The following is an 18,948-nucleotide window of genomic DNA, read 5'->3' as shown; positions in this document are numbered from 1 at the left end:
TGAAAAGAAGAACTAACTCAAACTAGCTGCAGTCGATTTTTGCTTTCACGTTCAAAGAAAGCACATACAACATTTCAAAATGAAGACATATGAAATGACCTCAGAGCATACTTAAGCACACATTGAAAGGATAATCCTGAGGCAGCATGAAGTGTATAAAACAAACTCATTATCAGTCTCTAGACTGCTAGCTTCAAAAACCAAAGAAAAGATACATCTGTCATATTCAAATGATAGAGCTATTGAACTAGTAAATAGATCAATTTTGCAATACTGTACCTGACAGAAATATGTTTTAATTAATTTGATTGTGATGGTAGAAGCATCATCTTGAGGACGTTATTGACATTATCATTCATTTGCATAGGCCCATCAATCCATGAAGAATAGCCTGTTGTCAAGTCATCAGAAGAGTAAACAAAAGTAAAAGTAATTCCATAGGATTTATGAGGAAAAATATAAATTGCTTGATCAGAAGTTATTGACTAACATTTAAGATTTCAGGCTGGTTTTACGCAATTTTTGTTTCCTAAATTTTGTGAGATTATGTGGAACGTTTGATTGGTGTGGGTCTTATGGTCTCTGAGCTCCTGGTACATGGTATGAGGAGGAGGAGGAGGAGGAGAAGTGATTTATGGAGAGGGAATAAGAATAACTGTGTCAGCACTAATATTTAACTTCTACCAAGAAGAACAAGAAATGATGAACTCAGAAATTAGAAGTGGAATAAACAGTATATACTGTCAACAATCATAATAATAATACTATTAATAATATATCATATATAAACCATGCATGATTCATTAAATGTATTGTCGTGTTAAAGCTGAAATGTTCCCCTTCAAACTCAGTGCTTTACACTTTCATGTCCATCAAAGGTTTTTCAAATGGGCTACAGATGCGTCGACATATACAGAATAAACAAGTTTCTTAAATTAAATTAAATTCCTAATAGTTGGCTGAGAATGCTGTCTATTTGCCAACGACACAATGACAAGCGTGATTCCATTCGTCAAATAAGTTATTATATTTCCAGAAGACATGATTGGTTCCTTTGAAGAGACTAATTAATGTGTTGCTCTTCATAATCTCAAAGTGTTGAGAATAGCTCAAGTGTGTAATCTTCGAATTCAATGGCAAAAGTCAACAACACGCTGACCTGCATAGCAATTCTTGCTACTAATGTCACCATATTGTTTACATCTGTCTGTGTCTAAAGACAATTGCAGACCCAACTCAGCTGGAGTGAATTATTCACAAAGCGAAACATCTGCCCACTCTGAGCATGAACCAATGTCAGTTTGCTTTTGACTATTAGACTCAGCTCTGTCTCATTTGTATGCTCCCTCAGGAACAACACGCTCCCTCTCCTGCATATCTTTGTCTTTTCTCCAAAGAATTCCTGAATATTATGAACAAATGCAGCTGAAAGAAAACTACTATTGACTTTCAAATGCAAACTACGGTTCTGTGATCCGCAAACTCAGATTAAGTGATATTCAGTGATATCTGGTCCCCACAGATTTCGGTGCCATGCGTATTGAGCCCTGAATTGCAAACACTGTATTAATAATATGATGAGCAGATGCCAGAGCGAGAAGCTGCTCTGCAGCTCTGCACGGGAGAAGGTTAAAATCATGATAGTCAAAACCCCCGCTAGATAAATAATGTAGATCACAGCGCTGTGATATATTTTATCAAAGGCTGTATTATATGTGTTTCATACAATATTATCACAGATATCATCTTCAGAGCCATTACATTACAGTGTCTCCTTTAAATGGCTGGCGATAAGAAAGACTGATTTAAGATGGAAGTATGTATCAGTAAGTGGGAGGATTTCTGTGACTTGGTTCAGATGAAAGAAGGTGAACATAGGTGGGAGGACGAGGAAGCATCAGGGTCAGCACAACACTAATAATGATGACGAGTAACCATGCGTGCTTGAGCGGTGCCCAACTTGATTTGAAGTCCTGAGCGTTGCAGTGCGGTCGACCTTCTTTATCTGATGTGTGCTTGAGCATGTTGAATCATTCCTCGTTTGCCCAGTGTCATTTTCATAAATCTGCTATTTGTGAGGAGAGGTTAAAGTGAAGGTCCACTTTATGGGCGTGGGCATCCAGGCGGTCAGAGGAGTGACGCTGGAGCTCACACCTCATGCCCGTAACTCAATGCCAGAGCCGGAGGCTATGGGAGGACGACAAAACAAGAGACAACTATCGCAGGTACAGGGTGTGATGACGTCTGTTAGGGAGAGAGAAGAAGGGAGTGATATGACGAGGGGGCAAGACAGTAGAGGGCGCTTCGTCTGTTTCTATTTTTCTGGCTGAGCCACCTGTTATTAGGCTGCTGTGAATGAATATGTGTGTTGAGCTGAAAAATAAGTAAGTCGTCTTATTTCTATTTGTTTTACTCGCAACAACCTGTTGCAATGGAATCTGCAGATGACACAATCTGCTAGTAACGTGTTTTTTTCGCTGTGTGGACGAGGACGCCTGTTGCCTAAATGTGTGTGGATGCACGTGCACATGCATGTGAACTTACTCTCCACGGTGAGTGTGATTGGCTGACTGGTTTTGTTCTCCCCATTCTTGTCATTGACTGCCTGAGCGTAGTAACTGCCCGCATCAGGTGCCACGGTGGAGAGGATGACCAGCGTGTTATCCAGGGTGATGGCACTGAGGAAGTAATAATGAGAGAAGTTTAGCGATACCTGACACCATGGCACTCACTTACACTCAACATCAGCCTCTTAAAGACTCAAACGGCTTTGGGTAGAGTAGGATGCAGTTCAAGCACAGGCACACTCGTATCAGTAGCTGTGTCTTACAGTCAATAAATCCAAAGGATAAACACACACACTTAGTCATTTATTGTGTCTGAAAAGAAACACACAACACCAATTTCATGAGCACTTCCATCTCCAAGGAACTGCAGTGTCTTCAAAGGATAGCTCACAGTGTCTCCTGTTACTTTTTATACGTACTGTTCTGCAGTACTTGGGTATTTTCACAAAGTCTTTGTACTCGCTGTAATATCCCAGGGGGGGTAATGTAAGTGAGTCTGGTCTGGATACGTAATTACTGTATCCAGTCACATGAATTGGTCCTTCAACAGCTTTGAGCAACGGATACATTTAGTCGACATAGTTCTTTGTGAGATGTGAGCCACAGGAAAAGCCAATCTTCGTGCCACCTGGCCGACTGTGGCGACATTAAGGACAGCACCAGACAGAGACAAGCAGTAGATACACATTTCTTTAAATGCTGTGCATTTATTATCATGATGTTGGATTAGCATCATGTTGGCTTGGTTGATTTGCAAAGTGTCTTTTGGGATTAAGATGGATTTTTTGATTTGTCCCACAGTAATTGCTTTTACCGTAATTATGACAAGCGACACAGAATACAGGAAAACGGATGGATAATAGTACAAACTAGCAGCTGGCTTGAAAAGTCGCAAGCCTTTTCCTTTAAAATCCTTTTTGTGCCAGGCTGAACGTTGGTTAGGCTGACGGGCTCAAACGCTCGAGAGGGGCCCATTAAATGAGAGCTGATGCTAAGCACGCAGCCAGATTAGGCTCTTGGTATCTGCCAGCATCTGACTGATCGGTGCAGGATAAACAGACACACTCCTGGACAATTAGGAGCCGCGGCTCTCACCGAGTCAACAGACTCTTACACAAACACTAATATGTGAATATCAATGTGGCCTGACACAAAGCGAGCAAACAGGCGGTAAATGCAGAGTGTCCCGTCAGTGGCTCTCGTTGTCACGGTGCAAAGCTTCACTGCTTCACTTAAGATTCGCTCTGTAATTGGTCTGGAACATTCATGGAACGGGTTGAGATTTGTCTTACAATTTCCCTTTGTGCCTGTGCTGTGTTTTTTGGAGCCCTGAAGGCAGACGGTAAACGCACCAATCCGTTCTTAAAGGGAGAAGCATGCAACTCTGGATAAAAGTCTTCATGTCAGCTCCGACATGGTAGAGCTTGCTGCTGAATAAAACACGAGGAGGTGGTTTCTGAGGTGTGGACTGCCTGCCTGCCTCTGTTTGTCTGAATGGAAAAATTAATCTCAGTTGATTACCTTCACAGTACACACACACACACAAACACACACACACACACACACACACACAAATCCACCAAGGGGTGAGAGCTGTCAGTCAAACATATCATCAATTGAGGCCTTTTGTCCAATTTTGTCTAATTGGCTCCCCTGCTGCCTGCTCCATCTCCACCCTTCAATCATTCTGCCTGCAAAGTCAATAGGGCCGATATAATAACCCGCTTTATCATTGAGAGGTGAGTCAATTATGAACACGGCCTGCACCAACATTTGTTCATCAACTACTCAGATCAACTTCACTCGTGATGTGTGTATGTGTGTGGGAAAATAGTATTGAACTTTTGAAGGTGTCTGAAGTTAAAGATATTCTGCTTCAGCAGCTCAGTGTTCACCACCAGCTCCTCTCCGGGTGCTAAGACACAGGCAGAAAGACACAAAACGCGCATGCATACTTTTGCTACACAAACCAAATTAGACTTACATGCGGCTGCTGGAGGGAATCTTACGACCGTCTCTGAACCAGGTGATCTGTGGCCTGGGGAAGCTGTGTATCCGGGGTGCCCGCAACAGAGCACCCTCCCCCTGGGATACGGTTTGAGACCTTTCACCCTCCACAAAAGCACCCATATCTAGAGGCATAAAGAGAAGTGTCAAAAGAGGTGACAAAGAAAGTGAGCAAATGAGGAAAATTAATACTAGAGGAGAAAATGTCTCAAATGCATGCCAGCAAGATGAAAAAAAAGAACCGTCATAATTACCACAGTATGTGCCTTTTTTTAAAAAGCTTTGCTCCTTTACTTTGACTTAACTGCACACTGTGCCTGACAAACCTTTAACACAAACCGTGTCCTCCCCTTTCTCTGTCAGATGTGTGGTAAGAAATCTGCACTTACAGGCAACCTGCACTTCAGTACTGCACTGCATTATGGCTCCCACTCGATTTCTCACAATGCAGCGGTAGTGGCCAGCGTGCGATCGGTCCAGCGAGGGGATCAGATACCTAATGGGCACACACCACACAAAGTGCCATGAATCATCATCAGCATGGCAGACAGATTTGTAGCCCTCCCCACACACACACACACACACACACACACACGCAAGACGCTACATTTATCGAGAGGTTTAATTGGGCACCTGAAACACAGCTTAAATGGCATTCCACTTAGCTGTGAGACATGGATGCTTAAGTGTGATTCAGAGGTGATTTGCAGATGGACAGTAGATGGCAATCTAAAGAAAGAAGAATGTTATCTTAAGTCCAGCTGTGGGGCGAAGAGCTCAAAGAGTTTCTGGCTGACTGACGGGACTCACAAAACCCCATTGTTATCCTGTATCTCCAGTCAGTGGAATCAAATCATATGAACACCTCTCACCTGTCAGTCATAGGAGTCCATAACTCTGTCCCTCCCCTGATGTGCATTGATGTTAAATGGTGTGTGTTTGTGTGTGTATGTGTGTGTGTGTGTGTGTGTGAAATGCTCGGTGGATAACCCCAGAAGCTGAGTCCCCTTTAATTGGTTTGCGACAGACACTTAGGAGTGTGGAGTCTGCCCTTCCCATGTTCCCCCTGCACTGCAATTCATGGTAAGAGAGGGTGTGAGGGGTGTGTGTGTGTGAGGGTTCTGATTAAATGGATTCCAGTTCTCCCCTTTCATCAGGCCTGGTGAAGAATAACAAGCAGAGGGCTGGCCTGCAAAACAGACCCAGAGACTAAGCCACGTGAGAGCATCGCCAAATACTGAGGAAAGACGGGGAACGAAGAAGAAGACGAGGGGGAGAGGAGAGAGGAGAGAGGATACGAGAGGGAGGGAGGGAGGGAGACATACAGGGAAGGGAATGTGTGTGTGTGTGTGTGTGTGTGGGGGGCGTAGCCAGTGATAGCAATCAGACAATACAATGCCACCTGAGAGAGTCTGTCCATGTCAAGGGGACTGGACTGAGCAGACTGTGAGTAGAGAGTGAAGGAACCAGGGATAGAATTAGATAGAAACTGACTTTCGCTGTGCACTCCAACTGTGAACACACACGCCGGCACACAAGCTTAGTGTATATGGGCAAATGGTGCATGATGCATTGCACACACAGAGGCCTTGTTAGCACAGGCTGAAGCTTTCTCTTGCCACACTCGGTGTCGTTAGTAGAATTCCTCAGCATTGTGAGGCGAGGCTGAAGTATAAGTGTAATAAACCAAAAGTGCCCAGAAGAAATCCACGGTCAGTAAAACTGCATCAGTCTGCTGACAGGGCAAAGTGGCCCACCCACACGGCACAATCTGATGAGAAATATGCATTGTTAGATTTTGTTACCGCCATGATAGTGTCAACAAACAGTGACAGAGAAAGGAAGAGTTATCTGCTCACGCCATCTCTGCACCGTGAATACTTTGCCAGATACAAATCAGAAAAATCAGACAATCCTCTGAACACAAAATGTTATGTCTCAGGGGAGACATGCAGCTAAATCAGTCCTGAATAAATCCATAGAAATTAGACTAGAATATGAATAAAAATGAGCAATTGAGCTATTAGTTACAATTAAATGCTGCTTAAATGTCCTCATGTAGTAAGCTAATTATAAATGATGAATAATAAAAAAAGAGAAGGATAATAGAATCAGCTCAGGCAGGCAAGGCTGCATTTCTTACCTGTATTCCAAGGAGAAACGTGTGAGCTCGCTGCCATTGTAGATCCATTTGAATTCCAGGGGCCAGCTGCCCTCTGCCATGCAGGTCAGGACCAGACGGTTCCCCTCCAGGTGAACCTGGGTTTGAGGAGGCTCCATCTTAAAATAAGGCGCAACATCATCTACTGGAAAAAAAAGAGAAGACAAGAAAGTAAGGTTGAAAGTCAGAGTAGAAAAAGACATAAGATGGCCAAGGAAATAAATAAATAAAGTGACGCCGTCTGAGGGGGTAGTGGTTTGGTGATTCAGTCCCCTCTGTGAGCGGACACCACAACACAATTTCAGAATTTCACAGGAAACGAGGACTCGGAAAAAGCTATTTACATTTTTCTTCTGCACTGATTGGGAACTTGAAGGTCAACAGAAAAAAGCCTGCCAGAAAGCACATAAAATAAGTTGTTACTGCAAAAGCAGCTTACTCTTTTATTTCAAACTGAAATGTGCTGGCAAAGAGGTAGAGAAGCAATTTGTGCAGCAGAGAAGTGTAAGTGAACTCTTCCATACCTCCAGATCAGTGAAAGAGGATGGGGGGAGAGGCGGTGGAGGGAGAGAGGGAGATGGAGAGAGGAGGGAAAGGGGACAGAAAGCAGATGGAGAAAAATACAGCAGAGATTGTACACAAAAAAAGAAAAAATAGAACGCCAGCAAGTAGGAGGAAGAGAGAGTGGGAAACTAGGAAGCTATGGGGGGTGGGAATGGGAGGGGCTGCTTTAGAAAATACAAAGTTTCCCAGCCTTAAACCATATTTTCTGACAGGATGAGTTATGCTCTGTGCCTCCCTTCATTTATCTTTATAGTTCCTTAATGCAGCCAGATTATACAGGCCTCTGCCGCGACACTGCACACAGCCAGAGCAGCCACAGAAAGCTTTTGAGGTGATACAACATGTCCAGGGCTGAGCTGGGAGACAAAGTGCTTTTATTTGAGCTGATGAAAAAAGGCATGATCAGACCTATTGATCTGTCTGCCTCGCCAGCCACGGGCGACACTGAGCCGATTGTGCCAGTGTTTGTGGCGGGCTAATTATAGTCTGTATTAATAGTTGCAGTAAGCCGCCAAAGGCCCAGAGCACGCCTGGCTCTAGCACACTAGTTGACTCACTTTAATGGCTGATCGCTGGAGCCTCTTTCTCTCTCTCCAAAAGCCGGTTATCACCCAATATTTAAGGTGGCGTATGCAGAGGACGGTGTGGTGGAACTGGGTGAATGTGAGGGCAGCGTCGCCAAGCGGGAAGGGGATACAGATAATTGACTCTGATTGAAACTGTAAGTAAAAGTGTGAGTGTGCATCTCTGCGTTTCACAGAGCCGGCTATACATACACACATACACATACCAGGACACACACATACATACAGGCGCACACACACACACGTTACCTCTCTGAAAGCGGCAGCTTACTCTCTTCTATTACCCCTAAAAGAGACCACTTACAATGGCAAACAAACAGCCTCCTCAATGCTTTCTGCTTCGAAAACCAGTCTTTCAATTCTTTTTCCCATTTGGGAACAAAAAAATACACCACGAGCTGGTTAATCTTTCGACAACCTGCATGGACTTCTCCAAAAACAAACACTGTCAAACCCAACACACCGTAGGAACTGACTCCTGTCTTACCCCATTCCTATGTTTCTCCCTCGGAGCGGAGTGCTGTTTTTAAATGTAATTCCATCCACTAGTAAATGCATTATTTGTTCTTACATTTAAAATTATACATAAATTACAAACCACACCATATTGCAGGAGCAAATATGACAATGACTGTGCTGGCGTATGGGATGTAAGCAGCATATTGGCATTTAATTTGGCTCTGTCCAGAAATTCACAACTGTTAAATTGGGAACCAAATATCGTCCATAATACAACGTCCTATTGAGCTCAGTCCTCTCCAGTGTATCTGAGGCATACCCGCTGTTAACCTGTATTAAACAGATACAAGAGAATCCTTATAGTCTTCGACTGTGCTCGATTATCCATTGGCTAGACAGGGCCAAACCATCTGTTGCTAGTTGGCTTCATAATATTCAACAACTTCTCCCGTTGGAAAAACTCACACATGTTCTCCAAGGAGACATTAAGAGGTTTTTCTCCATTTGGAACCCTTTTATGGATTTTATTGGCGAGGACGAGGCCATATGTCGAAACCATACGAAGAGACTTTGCAACGTTGGGACCTAAGTGACTCGGTGAAGGGATGGGGCCACAATATTTATTCTGATTTAATTGTTGTGACTGATATAAAATGTTTTTTTTGTGATCTGCAATTCTGTTGAACCTATTTTTCTCTAGCATGGGTTGATGTGGCCTGTATAAAGTGAAAATAAAATGGTGGTAAGAATGAGTGGTTGCAACTTTGGGATTCAAGGGACCTCCGAGGGCATAAGTGCTTACCACTTATAAATATATAACTGTTATAGTAGCCTCAATATGGAGGATAATATTCAGATTCATGTTTTTTCTCCTATGTTTTCCGTCTTTGTCTGATTGTTCGTATCGTTGGTCGTCATGCTGTTATGTATTTTTGTATTTATTTTAATTTAATTTAGTCTACTTTGAAGTAATCTGTAATTTATATTAAATGAATATTAAATGATTGAAAGAAAAAAAGAATCTGATTCCTCTCTGACCCCAAACATAAGAGCCCTTCCTGTTGTTCTCCCCGGGAGCGGAGTGGTGGTTTTTTGATGTAATTCCATCCACTAAAAATGCATTATTTTTTCTTATATTTAACACATATACACACACACACACCAACACACCAACACACACACACACACACACACGTACATACGCATAACATTCACTCATGAATGAACAAACGCACCAAGGCAACACCCAACCACTTCCAGCTGGTTGCATGCACTTAGCAATGTGGATACATCAACACGCCACTATTGGAGACCTGCACATGCCAAAAGGCAATTGGAACTGTCTTAATACCAATTTGCCATTAATGGGGAATTGAGTGCACAGTAATCTCCATTGCGGTTTCCTGTTTTTTGTGTCATTCATGTGTTCACAATAGTTTCTGGCTCAAATTACCCATTCACTTGAGCCCTGATTATGAATCCCTGAACAATGGCTATCTGTGGCACTATTGACCAATTTCACATTCAGAGCAACGGGTACAGTATATCTTCTGGAACAAAGCCAGATGGGGAGAAAGAAAATGTACTATTAAAGATAACATGCAGCTCCGAATCCACATCCAGGAAAAGATTGCCCACCATGTAAGTGATCTTCCCTTCAAGACACTGCGAGAACTTAAATGGCCGCCGAGCACTAACAGTTCTTCTGAAGGAAGTTAATACCAATTCTTCTGCATCTAATGAGTTTCCAACAGAGAACCTCTTGTCTGACCCACATTCTCGCCTTTCTCTTCATCAGTGTGCTTTTGATCTTCGCTGTGAACCACAGAGGTCAAAAAGGGCTGATCCGTGTTTGTGCCTGTGTTGGACACTGCAGGTGTTCAAAGTGTGTGTTCTGTTCCTTCTGCTCTCTGTGGGTGTCAGCCGCTGTACATAAATACTGTACATATATGTACATATGAGTCTGTTTGCATGTCAAGGTGGGAACATCATCAAGACAAAGCTTTTTTAATAAGTGCAGTCCGACGGCTCGCTGTAGAAGAGTCCGCTGCTGTCTCTAATGTGTTGGCCTCCACTGTTGTATCATCATTACTAAGCTGATCCATAGTTTGTCTCAGGTGTCATCCTGTTTTAGTGCATTGTGACTTCATGGAACAGAAGCATGCTGTTCACAACAAATGCATAGTAGGTGTCTCATGTCTACAGACACACATGAATGGTGAAATAGGGGATTAAAGAATCAACTGTGTGATTGGAGGACATTGGTCCATGTGACTGCAGCTGTCTGGCTTCATTCACTGTGTCAAGGTACAAATGGCATCTTTTCTGGAAGAGAGAATGTGGGGTGATGGAGAAATGGAAGAGCAATGGCCAGGAATAACTGTGGCCTCCTCCCTTCCAGTGATGGATGTAGGGACAGTGATGGCGATGGCAGTGCCTGCTTCAGGCCTCCAGATGAAAGCTAAAGGGCAGTCCTTCTGGACCATGAATTCCTGCAGCACTATGAGCACAGATAAAAGCAAACTGAAACGGGTCGGCAGATCTAGGGAAGACGAAAAGCTGGCATGGGAGCACCGGGAGGGCTTTAATGTGGCTGCTGTGCAAAGCAGCTGCCCCAACAGTCAAGCTGCACCACCAGCCCATTCACCAAAGATATGAAAACACCTTATTCCAACCTGACAGCTGAGGTTGAATGGTGGCATGTCTCCAGCCAGGTCCCTTGCTGCATACACAGAATGTTAATGGCTGTGAGACAAAGAGCACAGGCACCAGGGCAGCTTTATAAACCAAGACCCATTGTGCTCTCCCTTGCGTCATGCTGGCATGCAATCACACAGACGGCGTTCACATTCTGCTTTTGTCTTGTAGTCTTTCTCTGGCTAATTCTGTGCCTGACCTCCTTACCCCCGCTCTATTCCAGCAGCAGCGGGGAGCTCTTTCTGCCCTCCGTTTAATCCTCAGGCACCTGTGTTTCAGGCTAGGTAACCACATCCTCGCTGGCCCTCGGCACAACTGTATCACTGAGATGCAGCGATAAGGTGGAGCCGCTGCCTGCTAAAACATTTGGAGGGCTACTGCCTTATTATCCGCATACTCTTTCAACATTTCCTACTCACGCCACCTCGCCGTCGCTTCCTCTCCACCTCCCTTTCTCTTCCTAGACACGCGGATACATATATGCACATAACTCCCCTGCTCCATCAACCACCTCCAGTCCACCTCAAGGCACATCATGTCATCAAGGAAAATTTAGAGCTGTCGTTTAGCCTCTCCAATTGGACTTTAAAATGTGAGATAGGTCATGGTTAGCCTCTCTGATGGGGGTTATGCAACAGTCATGGCAGTGACCTTGGCCTAGTAATTGGTTGGTGAGAGGGCGTGGGCTTTTGGGCTGGTGGACAGGGATTAAAGGCTGTTGAGCGACCTCCCTTATGGATACACACATGCACACGACACACACACACACACGTGTTTATTTGCTTGACAATGTATGGTCTAGGACAAACAGTTCTTTTATGAAACACATAGATACACAAAATATGTGTGCCTCCTTAACCCCCCCACGCAAAAACACGATCCATCCTGAAGGTCAGGCTGAACTGTCACTCTGTCACCAGCTCTTGTCACCGTGACAACAGGCACCCCACCGATTTACACTCCATCACGTAGGCGAGTCAGAAAACAGGCTGACGCGAAGGGAGAGCGAACAAGAAAAGACACTGAGGAGGAAGAGAGAGTGACGGTGAAACAGATGGTGGGAGAAATGCAGGGCTTGATGATAAAAGAGAGAGATCGAGAAGTGAAGTAGAGGCAGGGTGAGGTGAGGGATGAGAGGGGGAGCATGTGAAATGAGAGTAGAGAGAGGGAGGGGAGTGTCCTCCAACGCCAGGCAGCAAGGTGAAGCGACCCATTACAGCTGGAGCCAAACAAGCAGGCCTGAAGAAGACAGAGCTGGTGGATGGAGAGCCTCAATCTAACCCGGCAACTCATTTGAAGGAATGGCCCATGGATCAGCATTTGCATGCCGCATGTGTGTGCCAGTCCCTCGCAGCTCAATATCTCCCTTCCCTCTTTGTATTCACAGCCCCGAGAAGATGTTTGTGCATCTCCGTGGTATCTCTGCTGTGGCAACACGGGTTTCATGGCCCAAGCGACATGCTTTTAAGAACTCATACAACTCATCGTGCTCGCTGCTCAGAGGAAAGAGACGCAGTTAGGAGGATTGATTTCATGTCCAGAGGTGTAAAGTGATTTTCTTTCTGATGATGAGTTTGCTTTGATGTTGCAGAGAACGTCCTCAGGTCGCCGCAGACAAACTAGCGCCCGCGTCGCAGCTGTGTTTGGTGGATCGCCACGGGTTAATTGATGCATAATTGATGTGATTAATTGAGGTGTAATGTAGCGCGGGGGCGTGTCTGGGATCCCACTCGCTGCGGGGCCACTGTGTGTGTCTAGGTGTGCCGATCAGATGCTCCAGCATCACAATTAGAAGCACTAGCATCCAGCCGACAAATGGAGATTTAATTAGGAGAGAAGACAGTCAATGGGCAGCAGATTGCATTATCTGGACACACACAATCTAGCAGCGCAGACACATTCTCTCTCACACACACACACACACATACAGACACATGCACACACAGCCTTTCTGTTTGGACTTTTACCTTGCTTGCCTCGCTGCTCCTGTGAGTGCTTCTCCTCCTCTCCGCTATGCTCTGCCCATCTCAAACTGTCTTTTTCTTTTTGATTCCATCCTCTCTTTTTTCTCTCTCTTTTTCCTCTACAAAACATCAGCTTCCTCTCTGTGCGCTGTGACACTTTCTCCTTTGTGCTATGACATCTCCCAACACAGTGGTGTTCATCCTCTTTCTCGTTGCCCTCTCATCAGTTGTCTCCTCTTGTACCTTCTCTCCACTTCCCTCTGTCGAGACGCCCCGCCATCTTTTTCTCCTCTCACTGCATCGCTCCTTCCGCCTCCCTCCCTCTATCCCTTCGCCGTGCTCTTTCCTCTTTAGCACCTCCTGCATCACGATATTGCATGGTGTACCCAGGGACGTGTCTGTGATATCCTGGAGCCTAATTAGCAAGTCCAGCTCCTGGCAGAGAACACGGCACGCAGAGGAGCACAGGCACAAGGCCCAGCGTCAATTAATGAGACCTCACACACCCACAGCCACCATTACACGCCCTCTGCAGCATCGCGTCTCCAGTCAGCTCAGCCTCGTACGACGAACAGCCAGACCACAAATGAACACGTGTAGCGAGATGTAGGAAAGTTATGTCTTTGATCACCACGGGATAGTCCACGCTTTGCAAAAGACAAAGCATGGATTATTATCTGCCTTCGTGGCACTCAAACCACATGTATGTGTTTGTAGCAGCGAGCTGTGAACATATTCTTGAAACCAACAGATCAATGTATCAACTTAGAAATGTAACCCAGACACTTTCTTTCTTTCAAAGGACCAGATATATTAAATTGTTTTTTTTTTCCGAAGGAAGAGAGCTGCAGAGCTCTTCTGAGTATAGGAAATGGGAAATGATCCACACTTGCCGCCCGTTCTGGTGCGTGTGTGACTGGCATCACAGTATTATTTCCCAGGTGAGACAGCTGGCTTTGACTGTTTAAAAGAGGTAGTGAGGTTTTCGTGCGCCGCATCACATACGCATCTTTCTCCGACTCACCTCTTTTCACCAGGGAGAAGGGAGATAGTAGCGGGTGGCAAAAAGGTACAACGGTCCCCTGATCTTTGTGAGAGCTAATTGACGATGTTTGAAAAAACTAAACAATAACAACAACAAAAGAAAGCAACACAAAACAGATAAACGACAGTAAGTGGAAGAATTAGCATAAAATTAAAAAAAATACAGAAAAACAATGAGAGTTGCATCGGGAAAAGGAGACCGGCGGCTTTTCTCAAGGAATGAGAAGGTTGGAAATAGGCCTAAGTGAATTTAGAAAGTAGGGCAAAGACTAATGGGGGAAAATAAACAAACGCGCTGAAATGTGAATTCCACAGGGCCCTGGGTCATTAGAGTTAATACTGCACGCTATGCCATCTGCCGTGATTGTTTACACTAGCCTGGATAATTAGATCCTAATTAGTCGACGGTATGATGGGGAAACATTATTTCACATGCATTGAGGTGGAGACGATCAGATGCACCTGCAACGCCGTGCTTCCTGTCCAGCGTGGGACCTCTGCGGGTAGCTCCATCAAGATATCAGTCAAGTCTCGATCTAATTGCTTGATGCACCAGAAAAAATCTGGATATTTCCCCCCCACACCATTAACATATAGATAGACTAGTATCTTTTTTGGAGGAGAGTCATCTTTGCGCTTGACATTATGACAACCTGCCTGCTCCTTGTTCTCCTTTGTCCCTCAGTGTAGTGTGTGTGTGTGTGTGTGTGTGTGTGTGTGTGTGTGTGTGTGTGTGTGTGTGTGTGTGTGCAAGTGCATGAGAACGTAAGTGAAAACGCTCATCCTTGTGTGAAGTGACATATTATGAGGCAAAAGGCTTGGCCTCAAACTGCCATGTCCCATCAGTGCTTTTCTCCCCTTCTGATCCCTTTTGAATCTCTGAATTGCGGAGATACAACCGACATGCTAATAGTGTTTTGCTAGGTGCGAGGTTTTAGGGTGCTTGCCATTGTAATATATGCACGTGGAATGACTGGTGATTGGGATTGTTATCATTGTGGCAGTGAGTCCATAGGCGACAAGCAGTGGGTGGCAGGGGCTGGCAGTAAATGCTAATGGCAGAGAGCAGCTGACGGAGAACATTATTATTATCTCCCTTCATTACATTTATAAAACTTAGCCTGTCTCATTTTCTTCCTCCGAGCCCAGGCATGGGTGGTCATCAGTGTTGGCAATGCTTTATTTACATGTTTTTCAGGAGTCTTTTAAATGTACAATGCGTCACACTTTACACAGGAGCAACATTGGGTCTTCGGCGAGGTAGGAGTTGGAGAATGTATTGAATTTGATTTTCGTCGTTTCTAATTTCGGTGGAGGTCCGGGGTGATGTAGAGCCGGATTATCACCTTTGTGAGCAGGGCAGCCTGTGGGAGGACAGAGTCCCTGCTCCTAATTGAGACCTCTGGTGTGTAAGAGCTAACAGAATGGGGCTTGTCACATCACCGCCTCTCTCACCACCGTATTATAGTGGCCCTCTGACGACTACTTTCTCCCATCAACCATGCTGGAGCACCAAGTCTTTCTCTGTGATGTGTGAGAGTTACACCATCACCCTCTAAAATCACTTCCTTCAGATGGAACCTCAAAGCTGCCAGCCTCCTCACCGACACCGCAGCAGGCCACATCTCCGACCTCTGAGGCGTCACACATTGCCAGTTCCTGTCTCTAAAGTGCACATGCCCCCCCACACCCCTTACCCACGGCCACACCCAACCAAGCCGGAGGAAAGACAGAGGCTGAACACAACTCTGTGGCATTGTGTGAAGACAGGCAGCCAGCTCTATGCCAGCAGGCAGACAGCAGATCGGAGCGCCCTGCCATTATGCTAATGGCGGCGTTTGGCTGGCTCTTACATGACTTCACACCACATTGCTCATCTCAATTATCAGATACAGTAATGGAGGCTGAGTGAGAAGCATGCAACTTGAACAAAGCATGAAAAATGTCTCAGTCGGAGATACTAATTGTTGTATTCTCTCCACATGATCCTTTAGGGGGGTTTAATAACCTCCTATGTGAATACTTTAAAATGATGCATGCTTGAGAATGCATAATGATTGATTCTGACTAACCATAATAGAACAATAAAGATGTGTATATGTCTCTTGATTATCTAAATAAACCATTTTGGATATACAAAGTGGCAGATCTGTCCATTCAATTCAATTATAGTTGTTTTATGCATTCAATCAAACTCTCAGTGTACTTCACCCTTCTCCCTCAGAAATCATCTGTTCATCTAATGAAGAATGTAACAAGCCCACGATATTACATTTATAAAGACGGTGTCATGGCAATCCCAAAATTACAAGCTGTCTGACAAGAAAAACAAACCATACGGTAGTTATCACAACACTGGCATAAGTATACAGCTCGGAGCCCTGTGCCAACATTGCTATCTAATATATGAGGTTGATGATGTTTTTCTAATTATACTCGTGAGCTTGCACTCAAGCTAACATATTGCTGCAGTGTTATTGGCAAGGGTTGTTTTGTTCCACTTGGGTTGAGGGTTAGGCTTAAGAAACTTCCTCAAGGGGAAATACACCCTGCCCCATCCTGGATTCAAACCTTTAACTCACTAGAAACCATTATAACCATTTCATATGCAAGAGACATATATATATATATATATATATATATATATATATATATTAGTGCTGTGAAAAATAACGCGTTATAATTAAATTACAGGATTAATTAGTTAAATTTTTTTTACGCATTTAACGCATGCGCAGAATGAGCTTCCAATACGTCTGTTGTTGGTCGTCTCTACAGCAGCATGTCATTTCTGTCTATACGTGTCGCGTTAACTATTCCGATCTCCGTCTCGCTCGCAGCTCCGATGCCGGCGCAAGTTATGTGCACCCCTGTATATAAATGTATATATCCGTCTTTTGTCATAAATCTTTATGTTCTCACAAAAATATACCGAAGGCGGTCGCATTTTCTCTCCCTCTCCTCCCCATGACCTTCCCTTCCCTGCTTGGCTTCTCTCGTCATGTTTTGTCTTGTTTTATACTTGAGAGACTCTCTCCTCATCGCTCTTCGAACTAAAAACCATGGACCGATCAACTGATCATCTGATCAACTGGTCTCTCAACGCAATTGACACCGTCTTCTCGACGAGAAGCTTGGGTTCGGGGGAACCTGCCCGTCCTGCCGGGACGTTGCAGCTGGTTACACGATGGACGTGTCGTGTGCCTAGCAGCCTTTCCGTGGAGGACGTAGATGACATCTACCTATTCGGAACTATGATTACAGGATTTCTGCTGTTTGGATTTGGCGTTGCCCTGGTTTATCGGAAAATTAAGGAAACGGTGACAGCCGTTAAAAGCACCCTAAGGCTGCCCGACGAAATTGGATCGATTTGAAAATGGGAGGAAAGTGGTGGAATAGCAGGTGCGCAAATTGCATGTAACTGCTGGCAGACCAAACAAGCCCAATCTTATCTGCAATCGGCTCCCTCAACCAGAACGGTGCCTTGGCCAAGGCCGTTACTGGAACAACAACTCCCCTGAAGATCGCTGAAGTGAGAACCTCTCTCATTCCCTTCCCCCTATCCACAGACACCTGTGGTTGTTTTCTCCCAGGACCTTTCAAGGCTATCTCCATGGCAACGACCATCTTGCGGACTGAGAACTCTGTCTGTTGTGGCCTGGGGGAGGACGACATACCAGAACACGCACACACGAACTTTCAATAATACTGATTGCATTCACTACCCCCCTCCCCCCATCCCACGCCTTCGCCTGCTTTTTACCCCCAGTGGGACCGGACGGCTGTGGCTGGCGCTGCTGTGTTGGCGCCGGACCGGCTGGCTGCTTGTCGGTGCTGGTTGCCTTCTGCCGCCAATGGATGGGCTTAGATCACCCAGTTGTTGGATTACCTCCCTCCCCTTCCTACTCGTTGCAAGTCATGTCTAAAATGTATGTGCTTATGTGCTAAGGTGTTTTTTTCCTGCTCCCACACTGTACCCCTCTCGGGGCATAGTCGGGGCGTTGGTGTTTTTTCTCGCCTTCTTCCCTCATGTTATGCTGTAATCTTTCATCCACCCTTTCTTGTAATTTCGATGCTTTTGTACCTGTACTCTGGCAAACGACAAATAAATATATCAATCAATCAATCATCAATATGTTATTAATCATGATTAATCCACAGAAACCTGTGATTAATTTGATTACAATTTTTAATCGTTTCACAGCCCTAATATATATATATATATATATTTAGAAAAAAGGATTTCCAACCACATTAATTTTAGTCTTCACACAATGTCACATATATCCTGGAGGTTATCGTTAGAAATTACATAGCCTACATTTAAATAGGAACATCATCGTCCCTCAGGTTAATGTATTCAGAGAGCATTTCTTCCCCGCCATGTTCTTGAAATGTTTCCATCGCTGCTCTTAACACGCCAGTGCGGTGAGGAAAAAACGTTGGTAATTCTCTAAACTTTCTCCGCCTGTAACGACCTACAAAGCGGAGGCATCCACTGTTGGCTGCAATCACACATTGAAATATGTGAATGATCAAGCGGATAGGGATAATGTTGCTGGCGCCCAAGCAACGAGATGAGTGATTTGAAGGCTTAATGCGGTCCTTCCACACCACATAGAGTTATAGCCTGTAATTTACATTATAAATGTTCGCTAAATTTCCACTTTTGGAAATGAATATCATTAAATGACAACCTGACAGGGAGCCAAATGGGGGAGGTGGGAGTGACACTTTTTTTACATTTGTATTTTCCACCCAGACTGGGACCTAATTCCATATTACCACATCTATAAACTGTGCATAAATACACATCAAATAGCGTTTTTTCAAGTCTCATAATCCCTGGATAATCTTCATCTACAATGTGAGCAGCACTAAATTGGATGGAAGATTCACAA

At 44.6% G+C, this 18,948-nt stretch overlaps 1 protein-coding gene across 9 annotated transcripts in view; it reads right to left on the bottom strand.

Moving 5' to 3' along the window:
* The window catches only part of sdk2a (sidekick cell adhesion molecule 2a), a 105,873-nt gene that overhangs the window by 30,385 nt on the left and 56,540 nt on the right, over positions 1-18,948 (bottom strand). For 7 of the 9 annotated variants that reach the window (XM_056407660.1, XM_056407663.1, XM_056407662.1 and 4 more), the window contains exons 2-5: positions 6,718-6,880; positions 4,964-5,070; positions 4,552-4,699; positions 2,545-2,678 (exon numbers count right to left, since the gene is read on the bottom strand). In XM_056407660.1, the coding sequence (XP_056263635.1) occupies positions 2,545-2,678; positions 4,552-4,699; positions 4,964-5,070; positions 6,718-6,880 (552 nt within the window). The remainder of the gene's footprint in view (positions 1-2,544; positions 2,679-4,551; positions 4,700-4,963; positions 5,071-6,717; positions 6,881-18,948) is intronic. The other 2 variants (XM_056407661.1, XM_056407670.1) reach the window with 1 other exon arrangement.

The sequence above is a fragment of the Pseudoliparis swirei genome, chromosome 23 (genome assembly GCF_029220125.1).
Source record: "Pseudoliparis swirei isolate HS2019 ecotype Mariana Trench chromosome 23, NWPU_hadal_v1, whole genome shotgun sequence".
NCBI lineage: Eukaryota > Metazoa > Chordata > Actinopteri > Perciformes > Liparidae > Pseudoliparis > Pseudoliparis swirei.
This window is presented reverse-complemented; position numbering and strand designations above follow the sequence as displayed.